Source organism: Cucurbita pepo, chromosome LG06 (genome assembly GCF_002806865.2).
Source record: "Cucurbita pepo subsp. pepo cultivar mu-cu-16 chromosome LG06, ASM280686v2, whole genome shotgun sequence".
Classification (NCBI taxonomy): domain Eukaryota; kingdom Viridiplantae; phylum Streptophyta; class Magnoliopsida; order Cucurbitales; family Cucurbitaceae; genus Cucurbita; species Cucurbita pepo.
In genome coordinates, this window is record NC_036643.1 from 10,529,642 (window position 1) to 10,548,043 (window position 18,402).

The window sequence follows — 18,402 nt, forward strand, 5'->3', positions numbered from 1 at the left end:
TGTTGGGATAGTCTTCACTCTCAGAAGTAATGAGTAAATAACATGATAATGTCATAGGGGACGTAAGAAAATATCAGAGCCATCAGGTACTGAATCTCGATCCCAAGTTTTAATTTGAATCCTGAGCCTAGGTTGTTACTTCTAATTTAGTTCAGTTCATCGATTATCACAAACGAGGCCTTTGGTGACCTCGGCTTCATGGTACATTAAAAGAATGTAACGGCTAACCCTAAGAAGATCTAAGTACAAACTCAAGATCACAACATTGAACTAGTTTGTCTCCAATAGCCACTTACAAGGGCTTTCCATACTACCAAATATAACATATTCGTCTAATGCTTCGTCTCTTTCCCGAGACTAAAGATGAGAAAGATATAGAGAGCGTTTTTATATACTATGAACTAAATGATGCTACAGACATTCTATATATATATATATATATAGACAAAAAAGTTTAGATTTCAGGTTGAGTTCAACTTCTTATTCATTTTTCTGGTAGAGAAATTTCTTTTCTGATTTTAGCTTTTCACGTTCAAATAGAACATTAACTTGATCTATCTGCATAGAAAGAAGTAGAAGCTTCCGTTGAGAAGACAGCCCAACTCAATATAAATGTGTATAAAAAAAGAAATCTCAAGAACGAAGATTCATAAGAGTTATATTTCCACGTTAGAAATAAGCATGAGACGTTAGTAGGACTCTGAATATGTATAAATTCTGGGTCATTACATTTTATAGTACCTCCGTGTGCCTGTTGACATGGTATGCACTCTTAACATAATAATCGTTCGTAACCACGAAACGAAAACAAAAATGTAATGAATTCGTTGGAAAAAGAGAGAACGAAAAAAAATATTGATCCTGCAATTTCGATTCCATTGCTTTCTCCTGATAATATTGGATGGATGTTGAAGATACAATAATTAGAGGCCTAATGATCTAATGTTCTATTCAATAATTTTTTTGAAACAAAACAAAAAATACCCAAAAAAAGGGGTAAAAAAAGCAGACTACCCAATATTTTGTTACACCTGCTTATTGCGTACGAATGCAATATATTTGAATGCATGCATTACAAGGTTGATATTTTCTTTAGGACCAAAGAGAATACAATATTATAGCTAGAACACTTTAATTTACTTTATACTACTTTTCAAGTCCTCAGAAATCTACTAATTTACACTAATCGTGGAAAGGCGATTTCTGCAGGCTGTTGTAGCGTTTTCCTTCGTGCCATTATTCCTTAACCGTGCATGTGCACCTGCGCTGATGCTCGGTGAGTTCCTGTCGGGTTTCAGGGGATTTCAGTTAGTTGAAATTTCGAGGTATTTGAGTTGTAACTTTACAGTTCTAATCAAGGCAAAGTGATATAATTCCGCTCCAGATTAGTATTAGGAGTCACGACTCTGTACAATGGTATGATATTGTCCACTTTGAGTATAAGCTCTCGTGACTTTGCTTTGGGCTTCCCCAAAAGACCTCATACCAATGGAACTGTATTCCTAAATTAGCCAATGTGGGACTCCTTCGTACACTATAGAGCCTCCCTTGAGGCCTATGGAGCCCTCGAACAGCCTCCTATTAATCAAGGCTTGACTACATCTCTGAAGTCCTCGAACAAAGTACATCATTTGTTCGACACTTGAGTCACTTTTGAAGGAATCACGACTCTCCACAATGGTATGATATTGTCCACTTTAAGGCTTCCCCAAAAGGCCTCATACCAATAGACATGTATTCCTTACTTATAAACCCCTAAATTAGCCAATGTGGGATTCCCTACCAAAGTACACGATAGAGCCTCCCCTGAGGCCTATGGAGCCCTTGAACAACCTCCTCTTAATCGACACTCAACTCCTTCTCTGGAGTCCTCGAACAAAGTACATCATTTGTTCGACACTTGAGTCACTTTTGACTACACTTTTGAGGCTCACAATTTCTTTGTTCGACATTTGAGGATTCTATTGACATGGCTAAGTTAAGGGCATGACTCTAATACCATATTAGGAATCACGTCTCTCCACAATGGTATGATATTGTCCACTTTGAGCATAAACTCTCGTGGCTTTACTTTGGGCTTCCCCAAAAGGTCTCATACCAATGTGATGTATTTCTTACTTATAAACCCATGATCATTCTCTAAATTAGCCAATGCAAGACTCTCTCCTAACAATCCTCAACAATTAGGTGTTTGAATCGATGGCATTTGAAGTATTAGCAGTTTTCGTATAACCTATTGAACAATCTCGGACGGAATCTAGTTCAGTTCAATACCTGAATCTGCTTTTGAAGGAATTTGACATACTCTACTGCTTCTTCCAACATATCTGCAGTGTTTGTTTGCTGCAAGAAGATCGAAAACCACAGAACGATAATTATATTTCGGCTTCGGCTAGAAAATATAGCTGATGTCAAATATAAGTTTCACATATTCGATAAAGAAAATCTTGGTTTCGGGTTTATAAGTTAATTGACATAATAATTTCTTTTTCAATATCAACAGAATGCAGATATAGTCTCAAGAAGGTTCTTATATAAGGATAATATACCTATCTTAATAAGGCCTTTTCAATAGTATTCAATACTAAAATCACGTGGGTTCAAAATAGACAATAATTGTGAGATCCCATGTCGGTTGGAGAGGAGAACGAAACATTATTTATAAGGATGTGGAAACCACTCCCTAGCATAAACATTTTAAAAAACCTTGAGAGGAAGCTCGAAAGGGAAAGGCCAAAGAGAATAATATCGGCTAGCGGTGGACTTGGGTTGTAACAAATAGTATCAGAGCTAGACAATAGGCGATGTGCCAGCGAGAAGGCTGTGCCTCGAAGGGGGTGGACACGAGGCAGTGTGCCAACAAGGTCGCTGGGCCCTGAAGGGGGGTGAATTGTGAGATCACACATCGGTTGGGGAGGAGAACGAATCATTCTTTATAAAGGTGTGAAAACCTCTACCTAACATACACATTTTAAAAACGAGTGAAAGTTCAAAGAGGACAATATCTGCCTGAGCTGTTACAAAAGGCTTATTATATGCATTAACTCATGACACCCTTCGAGTAACACACATGGATTTCCCTCAGCAATAAACTCCACGGTTTCTTTCTCAACTTGGGAATGTGAAGTTCATCGCTAAGACCAATCTTCTGTTTTAGGTATGTGGGAATGGAAGCACAAAGGAGATCGTTAATTAGGGACCAACAAGACAGCAAGGGAGAGACCGTAACAAAGGTCCACAGATAGGAAGGTGGTTGAAGATAGTGAGCGTTGAAAATCCAAAGAGAGAAAGGAGAAAAGGAGAGAGGAGAATGGAAAATGGAAAAGTAGAGATGTCCATTTAACCCATCCGAGCCACGAACTACGTGAAGAATATTCCGTAAAGAATACCCATTTAAACGAGGAATGAAGGAGGAAGCGGTGAGAGATTTATCCTTATAAGCAAAATTGGGTCGGGATGAGGAATATCTAAATTTCTTGCCCCAATTTATATATATATAAACTGAAGCACAAAACTAACCTATGATATATACATACATATATATCTATATATCTATATATATATATATATATATATATATATATATATAGATACATACATACACGTATATATAATATATATCTATATGCATATATATATACATGTTGAAGATTTTTTTTTTTAATGAAATTATTAGGATATTTGCATTTTTTAATAGAAATTATATTGAAAAATGCGAAATATCTATTAAAAACATCATGTAAAATGATTTTTTTTTTTTTATAGAAAATATATAAAAAAGAGAACCTACAAAAATAAATGAATGAATTTCATGGAGATCGAGATTGAAATAGGTGGCGAGGATAGAGATGAAGAAGCCTCCCTCATCCCTATGAAAAAGTATTTAGGGTTTATCTATGGGCGGCCCATCCTCCTATTTCAATTCTCATTCATACGAAATTCTTTATTTATTTTTGAAGAAATCGGGTTAGGAGTTCCCCATAAGTTATTTTCGAGGATTGGAATTTCCCCCATCTTTTTATACATTTTTATAAAAAAAAATATATATATATATTAATTACAATAATTTTTTTAATTGATAATTTTCATTTTCCAATACAATTTATGTTAAAAATATGTAAAACATCCCAACAAAACTTCATAAGCAAAAAAATATAATATAATGTTCAACCTCATTTCTAAAAATTCAAAATTCAATATTACATTTACTATTCCATATTTATTAAGTTAGTTTTCAGCCTTAGTTTTGATATATATATATATATATATCAAAATATTCTAATAAAATTTCATAAGCAAAAATACCTAGTTCCAACATAATTTTTAAAAACACAAATTTTAATATTACACATATTATTCCATATTGAGCGGGGCGGGGATTTGGCAAGGATGGGGAATATAATCCCTATACTCCACCTGTTTAGCTAACGAGAAAAAAATCTTTTCCTACTTCCTCCTCATTCCCTCCCATTTAAACAAGGATTCCCCGTTTGAGGTAAATTAAATGGACTATCTCTAGCCACATAAGTCCCTCACCAAGTTAGTAAAACACAATCACACAATTTTTTCATTAGTCAACTAATGGTCAAATGAACTCATGAACCACTCAAACCATTTTCCATGGAACAAATGAAAGATATGTGAGATCCTATATTGGTTATAGAGGGAACGAAGTTCTTTAAGGGTGTGAAAACTTCTCCTTGGCAGACGCGTTTTAAAATCCTTGAGAGAAAACTCGAAAGAGAAAATCCAAAAAGGACAACATCTGCTAGTAGTGAACTTGGGTTGTTACAAGATCAAACTCGAACCTTAGAAGCCAAAGGTGTATTTTGGCCTATAAATATTCAAAAGCTCTCAACTCAAAATCAGTTCTTCCAGGATTCCATCCTTGATCTAAGTTATGGATGGTAGGCTTTCAAAATCACATTAGCATGCCATGACGGCCTCATATAAATGCTTACTTCCATTCATACTCATATGTATGCATGCGTGTGTACGTATAGACAAACAGATGCATAAATTCAATGTAAATAAGCCCAGCCTCGCCCTCACACGTCCAATCTTAAGCTAACATACATGCCACTCCACTTAAAACTAATTCCACTAAAATTTTGTGAGATCCCACGTCCGTTTAAGAGTAGAATGAAATACCCTTATTAAGGGCCTAGAAACCTCTCCCTAAAACATCCATTTTAAAAACCTTGAGGGGAAGCCCGAAAGGGAAAACCCAAAAAGAACAGGATCTACTAGAGGTGGATTTTGGCCCTTACAGATGGTATCAGACCCAGACACCAGACGTGTGCCAGCGAGGAGGTTGAGTCCCTTAGGAAGTGGACATGAGGCGGTGTGTTAGTGAGGAGGAGGCTGAGCCCCGAAGGAAGTGGACACGAGGCGCTATGCCAGTGAGGAGGAGGCTGAGCCCCGAAGGAAGTGGACATGAGGCAGTGTGCCAGTGAGGAGGCTGAGCCCCGAAGGAGGTGGACACGAGACGGTGTGCCAACAAGGACGCTAGCCCCAAAGGGGGTGGATTGGGGGTCCCTCATCAATTGGAGAAGGGAACGAGTGCTAGCGAAGACGCTGGGCCCCGAAGGGGATGGATTGTGAGATCCCACATTGATGGGGGAGGAGAACGAAACATCCTATAAGGGTATGAACCCAAAGAGGACAATATCTGGGGGTTGGGCCGTTACAAATTTGGTAAACTTTAAAATTAATATGAATGAAAGAGATGACCTACAGTTCAACCCACACAATATTGTCCCCATTACTCTGACTAATTGTATACATGTTAGACTTAATTAGCATAAAGTAAAGTTCTAGTCAAAACAGAAGCTAAGAATGGAATTCAGGGCAGAAACTTCAAGAAGAAACACATGGCAGTCCAAAATACAGTCATTTATCAATATATATCACATAAGATAAATCTAAATTCATCCCTAATGATCAATCATGATATAATTTACCTTATCCATGTTGGGGACAACCTCCTGAAGCTTCCTTATTCTGTCACTAATTCTAGTCCTACGAACCTACCATCAAGAAAACAAACAATAAGTAATCGAAATACCTTTTGTTGTGTGTGTTTTGTTCACAAGACATACTGCTTAGTCTAATGAGTAATAGTTTAACACAAAGAAAGGCCAACAAGATCCCTCCGTTTAACACAAAGAAAGGCCAACAAGATCCCATTGGAGAGGAGAACGAAACATTCTTTATAAGGGTGTGGAAACCTCTCACTAGCAAACACGTTTTAACAACCTTCCGGGGAAGCCTGAAAGGAAAAGGACAATATCTACTTGTGGTGGGCTTGGATCATTACAAATGGTATCAGAGCCAGACACCGAGTGATGTGCTAGCAAGGAGGCTGAGCCTTGAGGGGGAGTGGACACAAGACTATACGAGACTATGTGCCAACAAGGACGTTGACCACGAAGGGAGTGGGGATTGGGGGGTCCCACATCGAGGAAACGAGTGTCAGCGATGATGCTAGGCCCCAAAGAAAACCTCTCTCTAGGAAATGCGTTTTGAAAACAATGAGAGAAAGCCCAAAGAGGACAATATCTCCTAGCTGTGGGTATCGATACGATACCGATAGGAAGACAGAAAACATTTTAAATCAAAGTTTCAAATAGACACAAAGGCAGAGCTGAGATGATGAATGATCAGAAGAGCCAAGGAATCCATCTCGAATTATTACAGTGAAGAATGTCAAATAGACACAAAGGCAGAGATGAGATGATGAATGATCAGAAGAGGCAAGGAATCCATGTCGAATTGTTACAGTAAAGAATGTCACAGAAGCTATGAACAGGTGAGATTGGGCATTGAAAAGTGGAAGTTGAAAGAAGCAATGAGTCAACGAAGATTTAGGCGAAAAGGAACTAACCCTCTCAGCAATGCTCCGAGGATGCGTCGCACAGCCACGCTTGGCCCTCACACGGCAGGGCACAGAGTCCTCCAATAACTTCTCCATTTCCATGTCTATCAAACTCGAAACTCCACTTCCTTCCCTTTTCTGCGAAAAATTTCACTTCAACAATTTCAAAAACGACTTCTAATCGGGAGACCACAATCAAGAGAAAAGTAATCCGAAATCAAATCGTTTCAAATCCTCAAAACAGGGAATCGCAAAACAGAGGTTCGAAATAAAATGATTACCAGCTGCGGTGAAAATTTGGGCGGGAAGTTCTGCGCGTCGACTTCTCTCCCCCGCTTGGAAGTGGGAGAGATCTCGAGAGCGGCCGAGGAATTGATAGCATAGGAAGAGTAAAATCCTTCCCCGATTCCGGAGGCGCCGAGAAACTCAGCCGGAGAGCTATTTTGCCTCTGGAAACCAGCGGAGGGATTGGGCTCGAACAAGGCCTGATCCGCGGGGGAGTCTAGGTCGGAGGAGTTTCCAGCGAGAAGCTGAGTCAAGCACTGATTAGGCCTGAGTAGGTCCTCCTCCTCGTCCTCCAAAAGCGCTTCCAACCAAGCAGCCGGAGCAGAGCGGAAGCGAGCAAGTCCGCCGCCGCTACCGCCGCCGCCGCTACGACTGCCAGTAGCACCACCAGTTGTGGATTGCATCTGCTTCACAGTGACTGGCTCAGGAGATTTCTGCTGAATTTTGTTGTTTTTCGTTATTTCTGGAAGAGAAGAAAAGGAAAACTCCGCCGCTGCTTTTGGTGGAGAAATTCTATCTTTGGAAAGGGTCACTCACTCACAGGGACCAGATTGTTCCTCCTCTCGGCTCTTTTCGACAGTGGAAGCCAACCCCTCATCCTCTGCTCCTCAGGTGTACGATAACCCCCATTCTCCACCGTTCGATCATACTGCCATCATCTCATCCGTTCCTCACTACCCGCGATCAACGGTGATGTTGCAGTTGTGGATGACGTGTTCACGGGAATTCCGTGTAACAAGAAAATAAAATGGAAAGGTTAAGGGTTAAGTGTTAAAGTGTTACGTCACTAATTTTTCTGGATTTGATCAAACTGCCTTGATTCAATAAACGCTTCTCCCACGCGATTCTTAGCGCGTGACTCTCCATTCTCAGCTAACTTATTCCCTTATTTTTTATTATTTTATTTTTTCAATTTTTTTAAAAATTATTAACTCTCATAATAGCTCCAAATAAATAACGTGGTTAAGTTGCTCGAGACCTAAGAAATGCACGGCTCCCACTGTTAAAATTGAATTTCAAATCCTAAGCCAGAAATGGTCCATTCCGAACTTGTTAGACGGGTGACTTGATCGACTTAAATAGAATTTCCGACTCTGAGTTGAGTTGTTCTGTTTTTTTCGATATTTTTTAAAATCATCCTTATCCACCGTACATGTTTACATTAATAATTAAAATTTTATAGAGTTCAAATATAAAAAATTTACAAGTCACAACGCATCACTAACATCAGTTATATATACATATATAGACACACATACACACACATATATATATATAATATAAAGTTGGATTGGTTTGTAACCCTATTTTCGAGTTAGCTGAGTTGACCCGACTAAAAAAATAACGACCGATGATTAAAAAGTTTAATGGTTTACTTGTAAAATTATGTAAAATTAGGGGAGATGGTTGACTAAACTGAAATATTAAGAGTGCATTTATATGTAATTTTAACCATTTCCATTATTATTTATTTAAATGTAGCTTATTAGGTTATAGGCTCACTAGATTCATAAACAATGATAGCTTATAGGTTCAATTTACAATTTATTTAGTTAACTATTAATTTTATTCATGACTATAATTAATATTTTTATCTAAATTATAAATTAGGTTTAAATTCTGTCTACCCGATAGTTATATGTCGTAAGGCGTCGTTGTTGTCCTTTTGCTTGCATAACCTATAATACCAATTTCAATCTTTCAAATACGAGAAAAGCCGAGCCCGAGACTCAAGCATACGTGTAGCGCCCCAGATCTACCACTAGTAGATATTGTCCTCTTTGGGCTTTCCCTTTCGGGCTTCCCCTCAAGGCTTTAAAACGCGTCTGCTAGGGGAAGGTTTTCACACCATTATAAATGGTGATTAGTTCTCCTCCCCAATCAATGTGGGACATCACAATCCACCCCCCTTCGGGGCCCAGCGTCCTCGCTGCCACTCTTTTCTTCCTCCAATCGATGTGGGGCCGCCCCCAAATCCACCACCCTTTGTGGCCCAGCGTCCTTACTGGCACACCGTCTCGTGTCTACCCCCCTTCGGGGAACAGCGAGAAGACTGACACATCGTTCGGTTTCTTTTTGGGCTTCTAGACTCGTTTTAAAGCCTTGAGGGGAAGCCCGAAAGGGAAAGCCTAAAGAGGACAATATCTGCTAGCGGTGGATCTGGGTCGTTACAATACGTCGCTTGGCCATAGGTGACGCAAGAACGAATTAACTCACTTGTTGCTAGAGAGTGAGTGCTGCATAATCGCAAGTCCACTACCATCAAAAGTGCGATTGTGATAAGTCTCAGATGTCAATTTTACGTTAATATATACCTAAATTTTTAATTTTGTATTTAACACGTTTGTTTTTACCCATTCAATAATTTTTTAAAATATTAAATTACAAATTTTAGTCCTAATAATTTAATTTTTGAAATTAATAGGTCTAAAAAAAAAACAATAAAAAGTTTATAAAAATATAAATTAAATTCATATTTAACGGTCAAATTAATATTTAAAAATTTCAGATAATTTCCCTTCAAATCAGTCACATTAAAATTTCCATTTTTTTCTCTTATAAATTAATTTTCTCCAAAAATAAAAAATACATAGTTTCCACGTGGAAAATTTCAAATTAAAATAAAAAAGAATGAAATAATAATAATAATGATCATAATTTAAATTTTATTTAAACCTAAATATAAAAGTAAAAATATTAAATGTCACCTTTTTAAAATTGAATAAAATAATTAATGAGGAAAATGGGGGTGTAGTACAGTCGCGAAGAAGGGCGCGTGGAGAAGTTAAGAGGGTTAAGATTGAGTAAGCTTTATAGTATTTGTAAAGAACATAGAAATGTTTGTATTATTTAGGGTAAAATTAAGGAAACAAAGAAAGAAAGAAGTAAAGCATTAACATTCATGTTCACAACAACCTTTTGCTTTTAATTTGGGTCTCCACTTTCCTTCCCTTTTAGTGCCTCCTATCCCTTCCCCCATCTAAGTCTATTCTTTTTCATTCCCGACCCTCTTTTTCTACTGCAATAAAGTCGCTACTACATGCATGACATGATTGTTAAGTTCAGAAACATTCATTTAAAATAGTTCATAAACGATGTTATGACTTAAACGTTCGAAGTAAAATAAATGATGTGACGTTTGTACCATCATTTGAAGAATAAAAATAATGCCCGTAACACGTATAAGGGTGTCGTTGTTATTCGTATAAGGGTTCCATGACATTCATCGTGATGTCGTTGTTATTCGTATAAGGGTTCCATGACATTCATCGTGATGTCGTTGTTATTCGTATAAGGGTGTTACCTTTATTTGAACGGTAAAAGTAACACGTGACTTGAGTATTTTAAGAAATACTCAGTAAGTAACCCCACTATTAGAGTTAAAAAATGCACACACATGCAACATGGATGGACCTATCCTTTTAACATATCATATCATGGACTTAAGGAGCTTTCCAGTCCGAGCGATGTTGAATGTGTAGTACTTCTCTATACATGGTACACTTAAAATACTCAGTAAGGAACTCCATTATTAGAGTAAAAAAATGCACACGCATGCAACATGGATGGACCTATCCTTTTAACATATCATATCACGGACTTAGGGAGCTTTCCGATCCGAGGGATGCTGAATGTGTAGTACTTCTCTATGCATGGCCTACGCTTAAAATATTCAGTAAGTAACCTCACTATTAGAGTCAAAAAATGCACACACATGCAACATGGATGAACCTATCCTTTTAACATATCATATCATGGACTTAGGGAGCTTTCCAGTCCGGGCGATGTTGAATGTGTAGTATTTCTTTGTACATGGCCTACGCGTTCGAGCATTTGCTAATGGATTCTTGTCGAACATCACAAAGGTAAAGGGCCTGCATAACGTTATGGCAAATATAAATGTCGAAAATCATAAATCGGAACGTATGTGTCCGTACTCATCATATTGGGGAAGTATCTTGATACACATGACACACAAATATGCATGAGATTTCCATAACTTATAATCATGACATAATGTATGATGTAAGACAAACCTCTATTTATCTATAACATAACAAGTCTATGAATTATGTTTACATGGCGTAACATAGCATAACATATCAATCATACATATGATATGTGCAAGGGCCACAGGACACATGTCATCATACATAATACAATTCATCCAACCAAGCCAATAATGGAGCCACTTACTTGGTTGGCATGAGCTGGAGTTACTTAATAATCCTAAGTTGGTTTGAGACACTCCTTATAAAACAATTCAACCTATATAACCCACGGTACCGTATCCGAACATATTAACGAATTTAGTTTACCTAAATTATCAACTAATTCCTAATTTAAGTTGAGCAATTAGGGATCACGCTAACCTTAAATTCCTCGAATAAGGTCAAAAACAGTTTCAAGAGAGTCGAGAACACAGAAAACTAGTCAAAATAGTGCAGCTTACGCCAGATTATCTTTAAGCGTTCTCAACTTAGTCTATAACCCGCCCACCTTAAGTTTATTTTAATTTTAAGTTAGCATATTAAAATAAAAAATGAAATTATTTTCAAATTAGTTGAAGTAACAAAAGTATATGGTAATCTATTTTAAAATTAATTTTTTTTTTTTTATATTATAAAGTTAATTCAGCTATTAATTTTATTAATTTTGTGTTTAAGAAATCTTTGTTCTACGAAAATGCGACCTTCTAATGCTTGGGATGTGCATCACTTTTGTGCACATAGAACTCACTAGGCAAGCATCAGTTTCATACGTTGGGGATGAACGTTTCATTTACTTGGTACTCCAACTTTTCGAACGATTGAATCTCCTATTTTTTCACAAAATCTTCCTAGCTATGACTCGAACACAAAACCAAGGCTTATGAGAGTCTTCTTGTGAGATCCCATATCGGTTCAAGAGAGGAATAAAACATTCTTTATAAAGAAGATGGGTCTAAAATCCCTAGAAAATGCGTTTAAAAAATCTTGGGGGAAAGCCCATAGAGGACAACATCTGTGGGCTATTACAAATGGTATCAGAGCTAGACACTAGACAGTGAGTCAGCAAGGAAGTTGAGTGTCACAATCGCACTCTTGATGGCAGCGGACTTGCGATTGTGCGACACTCACTTTCCAACGAAAAGTGATCTAAGCCAATTGGTTCTTACGTTGCCTACGGCCAAACGACGTATGCTCGAGCCTCTGGACTCGGTTTAAAAGAAAGTTTTAGAAAACAAGGGCAGAGAGATTTTTGAAAAAGACGTTATATAAGCAAGCAAGAGAGTAACACAGCAGCTTATAGTATATAAGCTTGGGTAGGGAGAGGTTGACAACTAGTCATATCCCTATGTTCTGAGGCATTAGGCCTAGACATGACTTTTTCGAAACGTCATACTCCCTAGAAATACAAAAGAAAAACACTAAATGTGGAAAGACATAGAGTGGTTGGCTTGTCATGGGCATGGGCTATGGGCAACATGCCTTGAACGAGCATGACCGTGACACTGAGCACCGAAGGCAGGTGAATTGTGAGATCCCACATCAATTGAAGAGAGAAACAAAACATTCTTAGGTTTTGTTAAGATGTCTAAGAATAATATGCACGAGAATCAAATATAATATTTGGTATTACATGAGAATGCTCCCAGGCTAATTTTTTAAAAAAGAACACAATTTATGAGACATCCAACAATCATTCAACCGACCGACCTAGCCTAAAGTATATCATCTACATGTTGCTTTTCAAGTACAAACTTTTCATATTTACAACCTTAAAATTTGGAATAATTTAGCTCCAAAAAGATGGGAAGTCAGGGTCACCTGTTATAAACGTGGGATTTGGCAACAAAAAGGAAGGCAATGAAGCTAAGAACACTAAGGGCAGCCAGTAGCAGGTAAAAATAATCAAGATGAGCCTTGTTAAGGTTGTCGGGAAACCAGCTCAGATGCCCATTGCCTTTAGTAGCTGAATCAATAATTGATATCAAAAGGCTACTTAAAATGCTACCCATTCCAAGGATACTGATGAAAATGGCAGGTCCAACACTTTTCAAATCCCTAGCCACTTGATCATAGCAAAACTCTTGAAGCCCGACCACTGTAAACACATCAGCCAAACCATTCAACACATATTGAGGAACCAACCACCCGAATTTCATTGGAATTGTCATGTCCGGTCTATCGATCAGACCGTGTTCGAGGGCAGTTTTCAAACGTTTTTTCTCGACCAGGGATGCAACCACCATAGAGATAGTTGATATGATCATCCCGGATCCGATTCTTTGTAATGTTGTTATGCCAGATGAGTTTCCTGTTACTGTTTTGGCAATAGGAACGAAGACGAGATCATAGACCACGATGAAGATGACGATTGTAAAGGAAATGATCGCCTCGAGTGACGCGGCGGGAACAGTGAAACCTGATGAAATTGTTCTGTCTAATGTTGCTGCTTGTTTGGTGAAGAAGGTGGCATCTTGTGAGAACACAATGGTGAACATGATAAGTGTAGGCCATATTAGAAGAATTCGGAGAATTGCCTTTGCTTCTTCAACCTCGCTTATGCTACACGCCGTTGCGTTTTGGTTTGAATCGATGGGAACGATGCAAGCTTTGTTGAGAAATCTGTCACACCAAAGAAGGAACGGTTAGGAATCACGAACCTCCACAATGGCTTTGCTTTGGTTTCCCAAAAAGCCTCGTAGCAATAGAGATAGTATTCCTTATTTATAAACCCATGATTTCTCCCTTAATTAACCAATGTGAGACTCCCTCCCAACAATCCTCCCGTCGAACAAAGTACACGATATAGCCTCCCCTGAGGTCTATGAAGCCCTCGAACATCCTCTCCTTAATTAAGGCTCGTCTCCTTCTTTGGGGTCTTCTCCCAAACAAAGTACACCATAGAGCCTCCCCTGAGACCTATGAAGCCCTCAAACATCCTCTCCTTAATTGAGGCTCGACTCCTTCTCTAGAGTCTTCTCTCAAACAAAGTACAACATAGAGCCTCCCCTGAGGTCTATTGAGCCCTCGAACATCCTCCCCTTAATCGAGGCTTGACTCTTTCTCTGGAGCCCTCGAACAAAGTACACCATTTGTTCGATACTTGAGTCACTTTTGACTACACCTTCGAGGCTCACAACTTCTTTGTTCGACATTTGAGGATTCTATTGACATGACTAAGTTAAGGGTATGACTCTGATACCATGTTAAGAATCACAAACCTCCACAATGGTATCATGTTGTCCACTTTGAGCATAAGCTTTCGGTTTCCCCCTTCACACCAATGGAGATAGTATTCCTTACTTATAAACTCATGATCTTCCCTCACCAACGTGGGACTCCCTCCCAACAATCCTCAACCAGAACTTATAAGTGTCAATAAGAAGGAGAAAACAATGGATATTGCAGCATTCTTACTTGAATTGTTGAGAGTTTGACACATCTTTGCCAGTTTCCTCCTCATTAAAGGAGATCGTTGAGGGAGAAGCTCTCCAATTCCTAATAGAAGCCACGAACACTCGACCAATTCTCATAAACGGGCTCTTATCTGATTGCTTGACGGTAAACCGATACGTCTTGGTACCAAGAAGGAAAACAATGAAACCAGTGAGCATTGCAGCAGAAGGAATTCCAAATCCAACACTCCAACTAAGATTCTCTTGTGCATATGCTATAGTTGGAATGGCTACTACGATTCCTGAGCAGGCACCAAAATACCACCAATTGAAGAAGGAGCTCTTGAATTTGGCCTCTTGAGGATTTTGGTCATCGAACTGATCGGCCCCAAAAGCCTGCACGCAGGGCCTGTGCCCACCCTGTGCTATCCCAATTAGACACAGAGATGCGAAGAATAAAACGAGCTGAAGCTTGGGAGCTGAACAGGTCGTGGATTTGTCAGGGACAGCGCAGATCGAGGAGTTTGCTGTAGACAGAACCAACAACCCCAGTCCCTGTTCAAAATTTCCACGGAACAAGTGTTAGGATCGCACAACAACACACACACTCAATCTAGATGAACATAAAGAACAGGAGAGAGAAAATGCAAAACAAGTGTTAGGATCGCACAACAACGAACACACTCTTCCAAGTTTAAAGGAACAAGTGTTAGGATCGCATAACAACACACACTCAACCTAGATGCACACAAAGAACAGGAGAGAAAATGCAAGTTGGAATATTGACTAAAATTTATATGGATGACTTCAGGTACATATAAAAATACTATTACAAATACTATTTGTAACAGCTCAAGCCCACCGATCACTACTCCAATAAGTGCCTCGCACCATTTCGTGACTAGCTCTGATACCAATGCATCACATCGTTTGGTGACTAGCTTTGATACCAATGCCTCGCACCATTTGGTGACTGGCTCTGATACCAATGACTCGCACCGTTTGGTGACTGGCTCTGATACCAATGCCTCGCACCGTTTGGTGACTGGCTCTGATACCATTTGTAACAGCCCAAGCCCACCGTTTACTATGGAGAGGGTCTAGCCCTACTCCAACTAGTGTCTAGCACTGTTTGGTGACTAGCTCTGGTACCATTTGTAACAGCCCAAGTCCACCGTTAGTAGATATTGTCCTATTTGGGTTTTCCCTTTTGAGTTTTCAATGCGTCTATTAGAGAGAGGTTCACCGTCAGTAGATATTGTCCTATTTGGGTTTTCCCTTTTGGGTTTTCAATGCGTTTATTAGGGAGAGGTTTCCACGCCCTTATAAAAGTGTTTCGTTTCCCTCTCCAACTACAAAGAATAAAGAGAATGCAAAAAGAACATGAACTGTCTCATGGAATATATATATATGGTTTCAGTATATATAAATATCTACCTGATATAACCATTTTTCATCTAGAGTTTTCCTATCTATAACAATCGAATAACCTATAAATAAGCCGCACCTCCATACCCAAACCACGAGTGGCATATCCAAACAACAATTGGATCAGAACAGAACATCCAATCAGAAGCCAACCAAGAACAAAGAAAACATTGCCCTCAGCCACTCAATTTCAATTTCACAAACATTAGCAAATCAAAAAGAGAACGGATGATCAGAGAAAAAGAGAGATACCAAAAGGTAAGAAGCAGATGCAAAAACAATGGTACGGTATCGTCCAAAGAAGGAATCAGCAATAAAGGCTCCAAAGAGAGTGAGGAGCATGGAGGTACCAGACCAGACATTGACAATCTCGGCCGCCGCCACCATGGAAATGTGGAGCGGTCCTGTCAAGTAAGTTATGAGGTTGGCGCCGATTCCATAGAAAGCAAATCTCTCAGCCACCTCCATCCCTAAAATGGCCAACAAGGAGAATGAATCGATGAAGGAGGTGGAGGAGATGAGATAATTAGGGATTTGGTTTACCTATAATGAAAGAGGCGGAGCTCCATGTGCCGGAGGAGGATCTGAGAAGTGGGCGACCTTTATAATCGACGGCGCCGTCGACGGTGTGGCTGAGCAGCGGAGCTGTGTGGTCCATGGTTGGAAGAACAGAAGAACAGCAGCCACAGTAACAGTATGAATTCGATTGGAGAGCCGCCGGACTTGAAAAGGGTTACCAACTATTTGTATTGTCGCCTTCTCCAAACCCTCCATTTGTGTTGGAATTGAACGACGAAGACTTCGATTCACCACAAAAAGGGTTGGGGGTGGGATTTGGGTATGAGCCCTTTTGATTATAAAGGACGAATAATCTCCATTTGTACGAGACATTTTGATACCAAGCCCTTTTGGTTATAAAGGGGAAATAGTCTTCATTTCCTTTTCGGAAACTAAAAACAAAGTTACTCGAGTTTATGTTCAAGTAGACAATTATGTTCAAGGTAGACAATATCAAATCATTATGAAGGTTCATGGTTCCTAACAGTATCAAAGTCATGCCCTTAATTTAGTCATTTCAATAGAATCTTCCGTAAGAGAAATCACGATAAAGATATGAACAATTATATCAAAGCCATATATATAAAGGGCTTGGAAAAAAACTCCTACAACTCGTGATGAAAACAATAACCTCGAGGAAAGTTATGTAATAACGCCCATACAACGGAAATAGTATTAGAGTATTGTCCATGATACAGTTCGCTATTGTTAGGTTATGGAATCTGATGCTTATTTATAGCTTAGTCAACAGTTATACATGGTAAAACTATATATGGTAAATGACGTATAAAGTAAATTGTCATAAATAATAAATAGTTATGTATAGTAAAAGCTAAGTTATATATAATAACTTAACCATATATATATATTATCTGTATTTTGCATTCTCTTGTATTCTCTCTCTTTCTATATTATCTGTATTCTGTATTTTGTATTCTCTCTTTCTCTGTTATCTGTATACTATGTTATACATACTTAAACTTATCAATACAAATTCTTTAGCCAGAGTTGATGTTGGGCGATCCTAACAGTATCGCAACAATGCACACACTCGATCTAGATGAACACAAAAAACAAGATAGAGAAAATGCAAGGAGAACACTGGCTAAAAGTTTATATTGATGACTTCAGACATGTACAGTGAAAGAGAATACAGAAAATACATTTTCAAAGCTCTGCCTGAACGGATATATATATGGCTTAACTCATTTTATATATATATATATATAGAGGTTTACCCGATATAATCATCTACTATATATAACTATCTACTATATATAACTATCTACCATATATAGCTTTACCAGATATAACTTTTTATTATACATAGCTATTTACTATTGACAATTTACTTTATATATTATTTACCATCTATAACTTTACTATGTATAACCGTTGACTAAGCTATAAATAAGCAGCAGACTCCATAACTTAACAATTCTCCCACTTGGAGACTGATCTAGTCAACCAAGAATTTCATTCTCAAACGACTATGAGCATCTTCACTACACCATACCAATTGAGGCTTTGTACAACCTCAATATTCCAACATCAACACATTTTACCAACATGTTTGCTGGATTTTTTGCACCCTCTATCTTCTAAAAACACATCACCATCTTCCACTAACCTACAAGTGAAATGGTATTGCTTTCCGTGTTTTATCTTTAAATGATAGACCGGGTTCCTCACCAACTGTATGACACTCTGACTATCTCTATAAAAAATCTTTTCGTGCTGCTTCTTGCCTAATTCTTCTAGATAGCCAGTCATCCATATCGTCTTCTTTTCAGCTTCACTTATTGCCACATACTCAACCTCATTACAACGCATTTTTGAAGCCTAAACATCCCATCATCCATGGTTTGCT

General features: G+C 38.4%; 2 protein-coding genes across 2 annotated transcripts; both read right to left on the reverse strand.

Annotated features, from left to right (window-relative positions):
- Positions 1-855: 855 nt before the first annotated feature.
- On the reverse strand, positions 856-7,828 carry LOC111796721 (transcription factor bHLH81). Its single transcript, XM_023679464.1, has 5 exons — positions 7,159-7,828; positions 6,887-7,015; positions 5,964-6,029; positions 2,275-2,343; positions 856-1,284 (listed from the first exon to the last, which is right to left on the reverse strand). The coding sequence occupies exons 1-5, from the start codon at positions 7,564-7,566 to the stop codon at positions 1,237-1,239; spliced, it is 720 nt and encodes a 239-aa protein (XP_023535232.1). The 5' UTR covers positions 7,567-7,828; the 3' UTR covers positions 856-1,236.
- A 4,918-nt stretch (positions 7,829-12,746) lies between these two features.
- On the reverse strand, positions 12,747-16,812 carry LOC111797137 (protein NRT1/ PTR FAMILY 5.10-like). Its single transcript, XM_023680051.1, has 4 exons — positions 16,518-16,812; positions 16,227-16,444; positions 14,569-15,101; positions 12,747-13,773 (listed from the first exon to the last, which is right to left on the reverse strand). The coding sequence occupies exons 1-4, from the start codon at positions 16,630-16,632 to the stop codon at positions 12,969-12,971; spliced, it is 1,671 nt and encodes a 556-aa protein (XP_023535819.1). The 5' UTR covers positions 16,633-16,812; the 3' UTR covers positions 12,747-12,968.
- Between the last annotated feature and the right edge of the window lie 1,590 nt (positions 16,813-18,402).

Excerpts from the sequence above, each read along its gene's own strand:
- LOC111796721 (XM_023679464.1), bottom strand. The coding sequence starts at position 7,566 with ATGCAATCCACAACTGGTGGTGCTACTGGCAGTCGTAGCGGCGGCGGC. Across the intron at positions 7,016-7,158 it reads CCAAATTTTCACCGCAGCTG|AAAAGGGAAGGAAGTGGAGT; the intron begins GTAATCATTTTA and ends AATTTTTCGCAG. Across the intron at positions 1,285-2,274 it reads TCCTTCAAAAGCAGATTCAG|GAACTCACCGAGCATCAGCG; the intron begins GTATTGAACTGA and ends GAAACCCGACAG.
- LOC111797137 (XM_023680051.1), bottom strand. The coding sequence starts at position 16,632 with ATGGACCACACAGCTCCGCTGCTCAGCCACACCGTCGACGGCGCCGTC. Across the intron at positions 16,445-16,517 it reads CTCCGCCTCTTTCATTATAG|GGATGGAGGTGGCTGAGAGA; the intron begins GTAAACCAAATC and ends TGGCCATTTTAG. Across the intron at positions 15,102-16,226 it reads CATCTGCTTCTTACCTTTTG|GGACTGGGGTTGTTGGTTCT; the intron begins GTATCTCTCTTT and ends AATTTTGAACAG.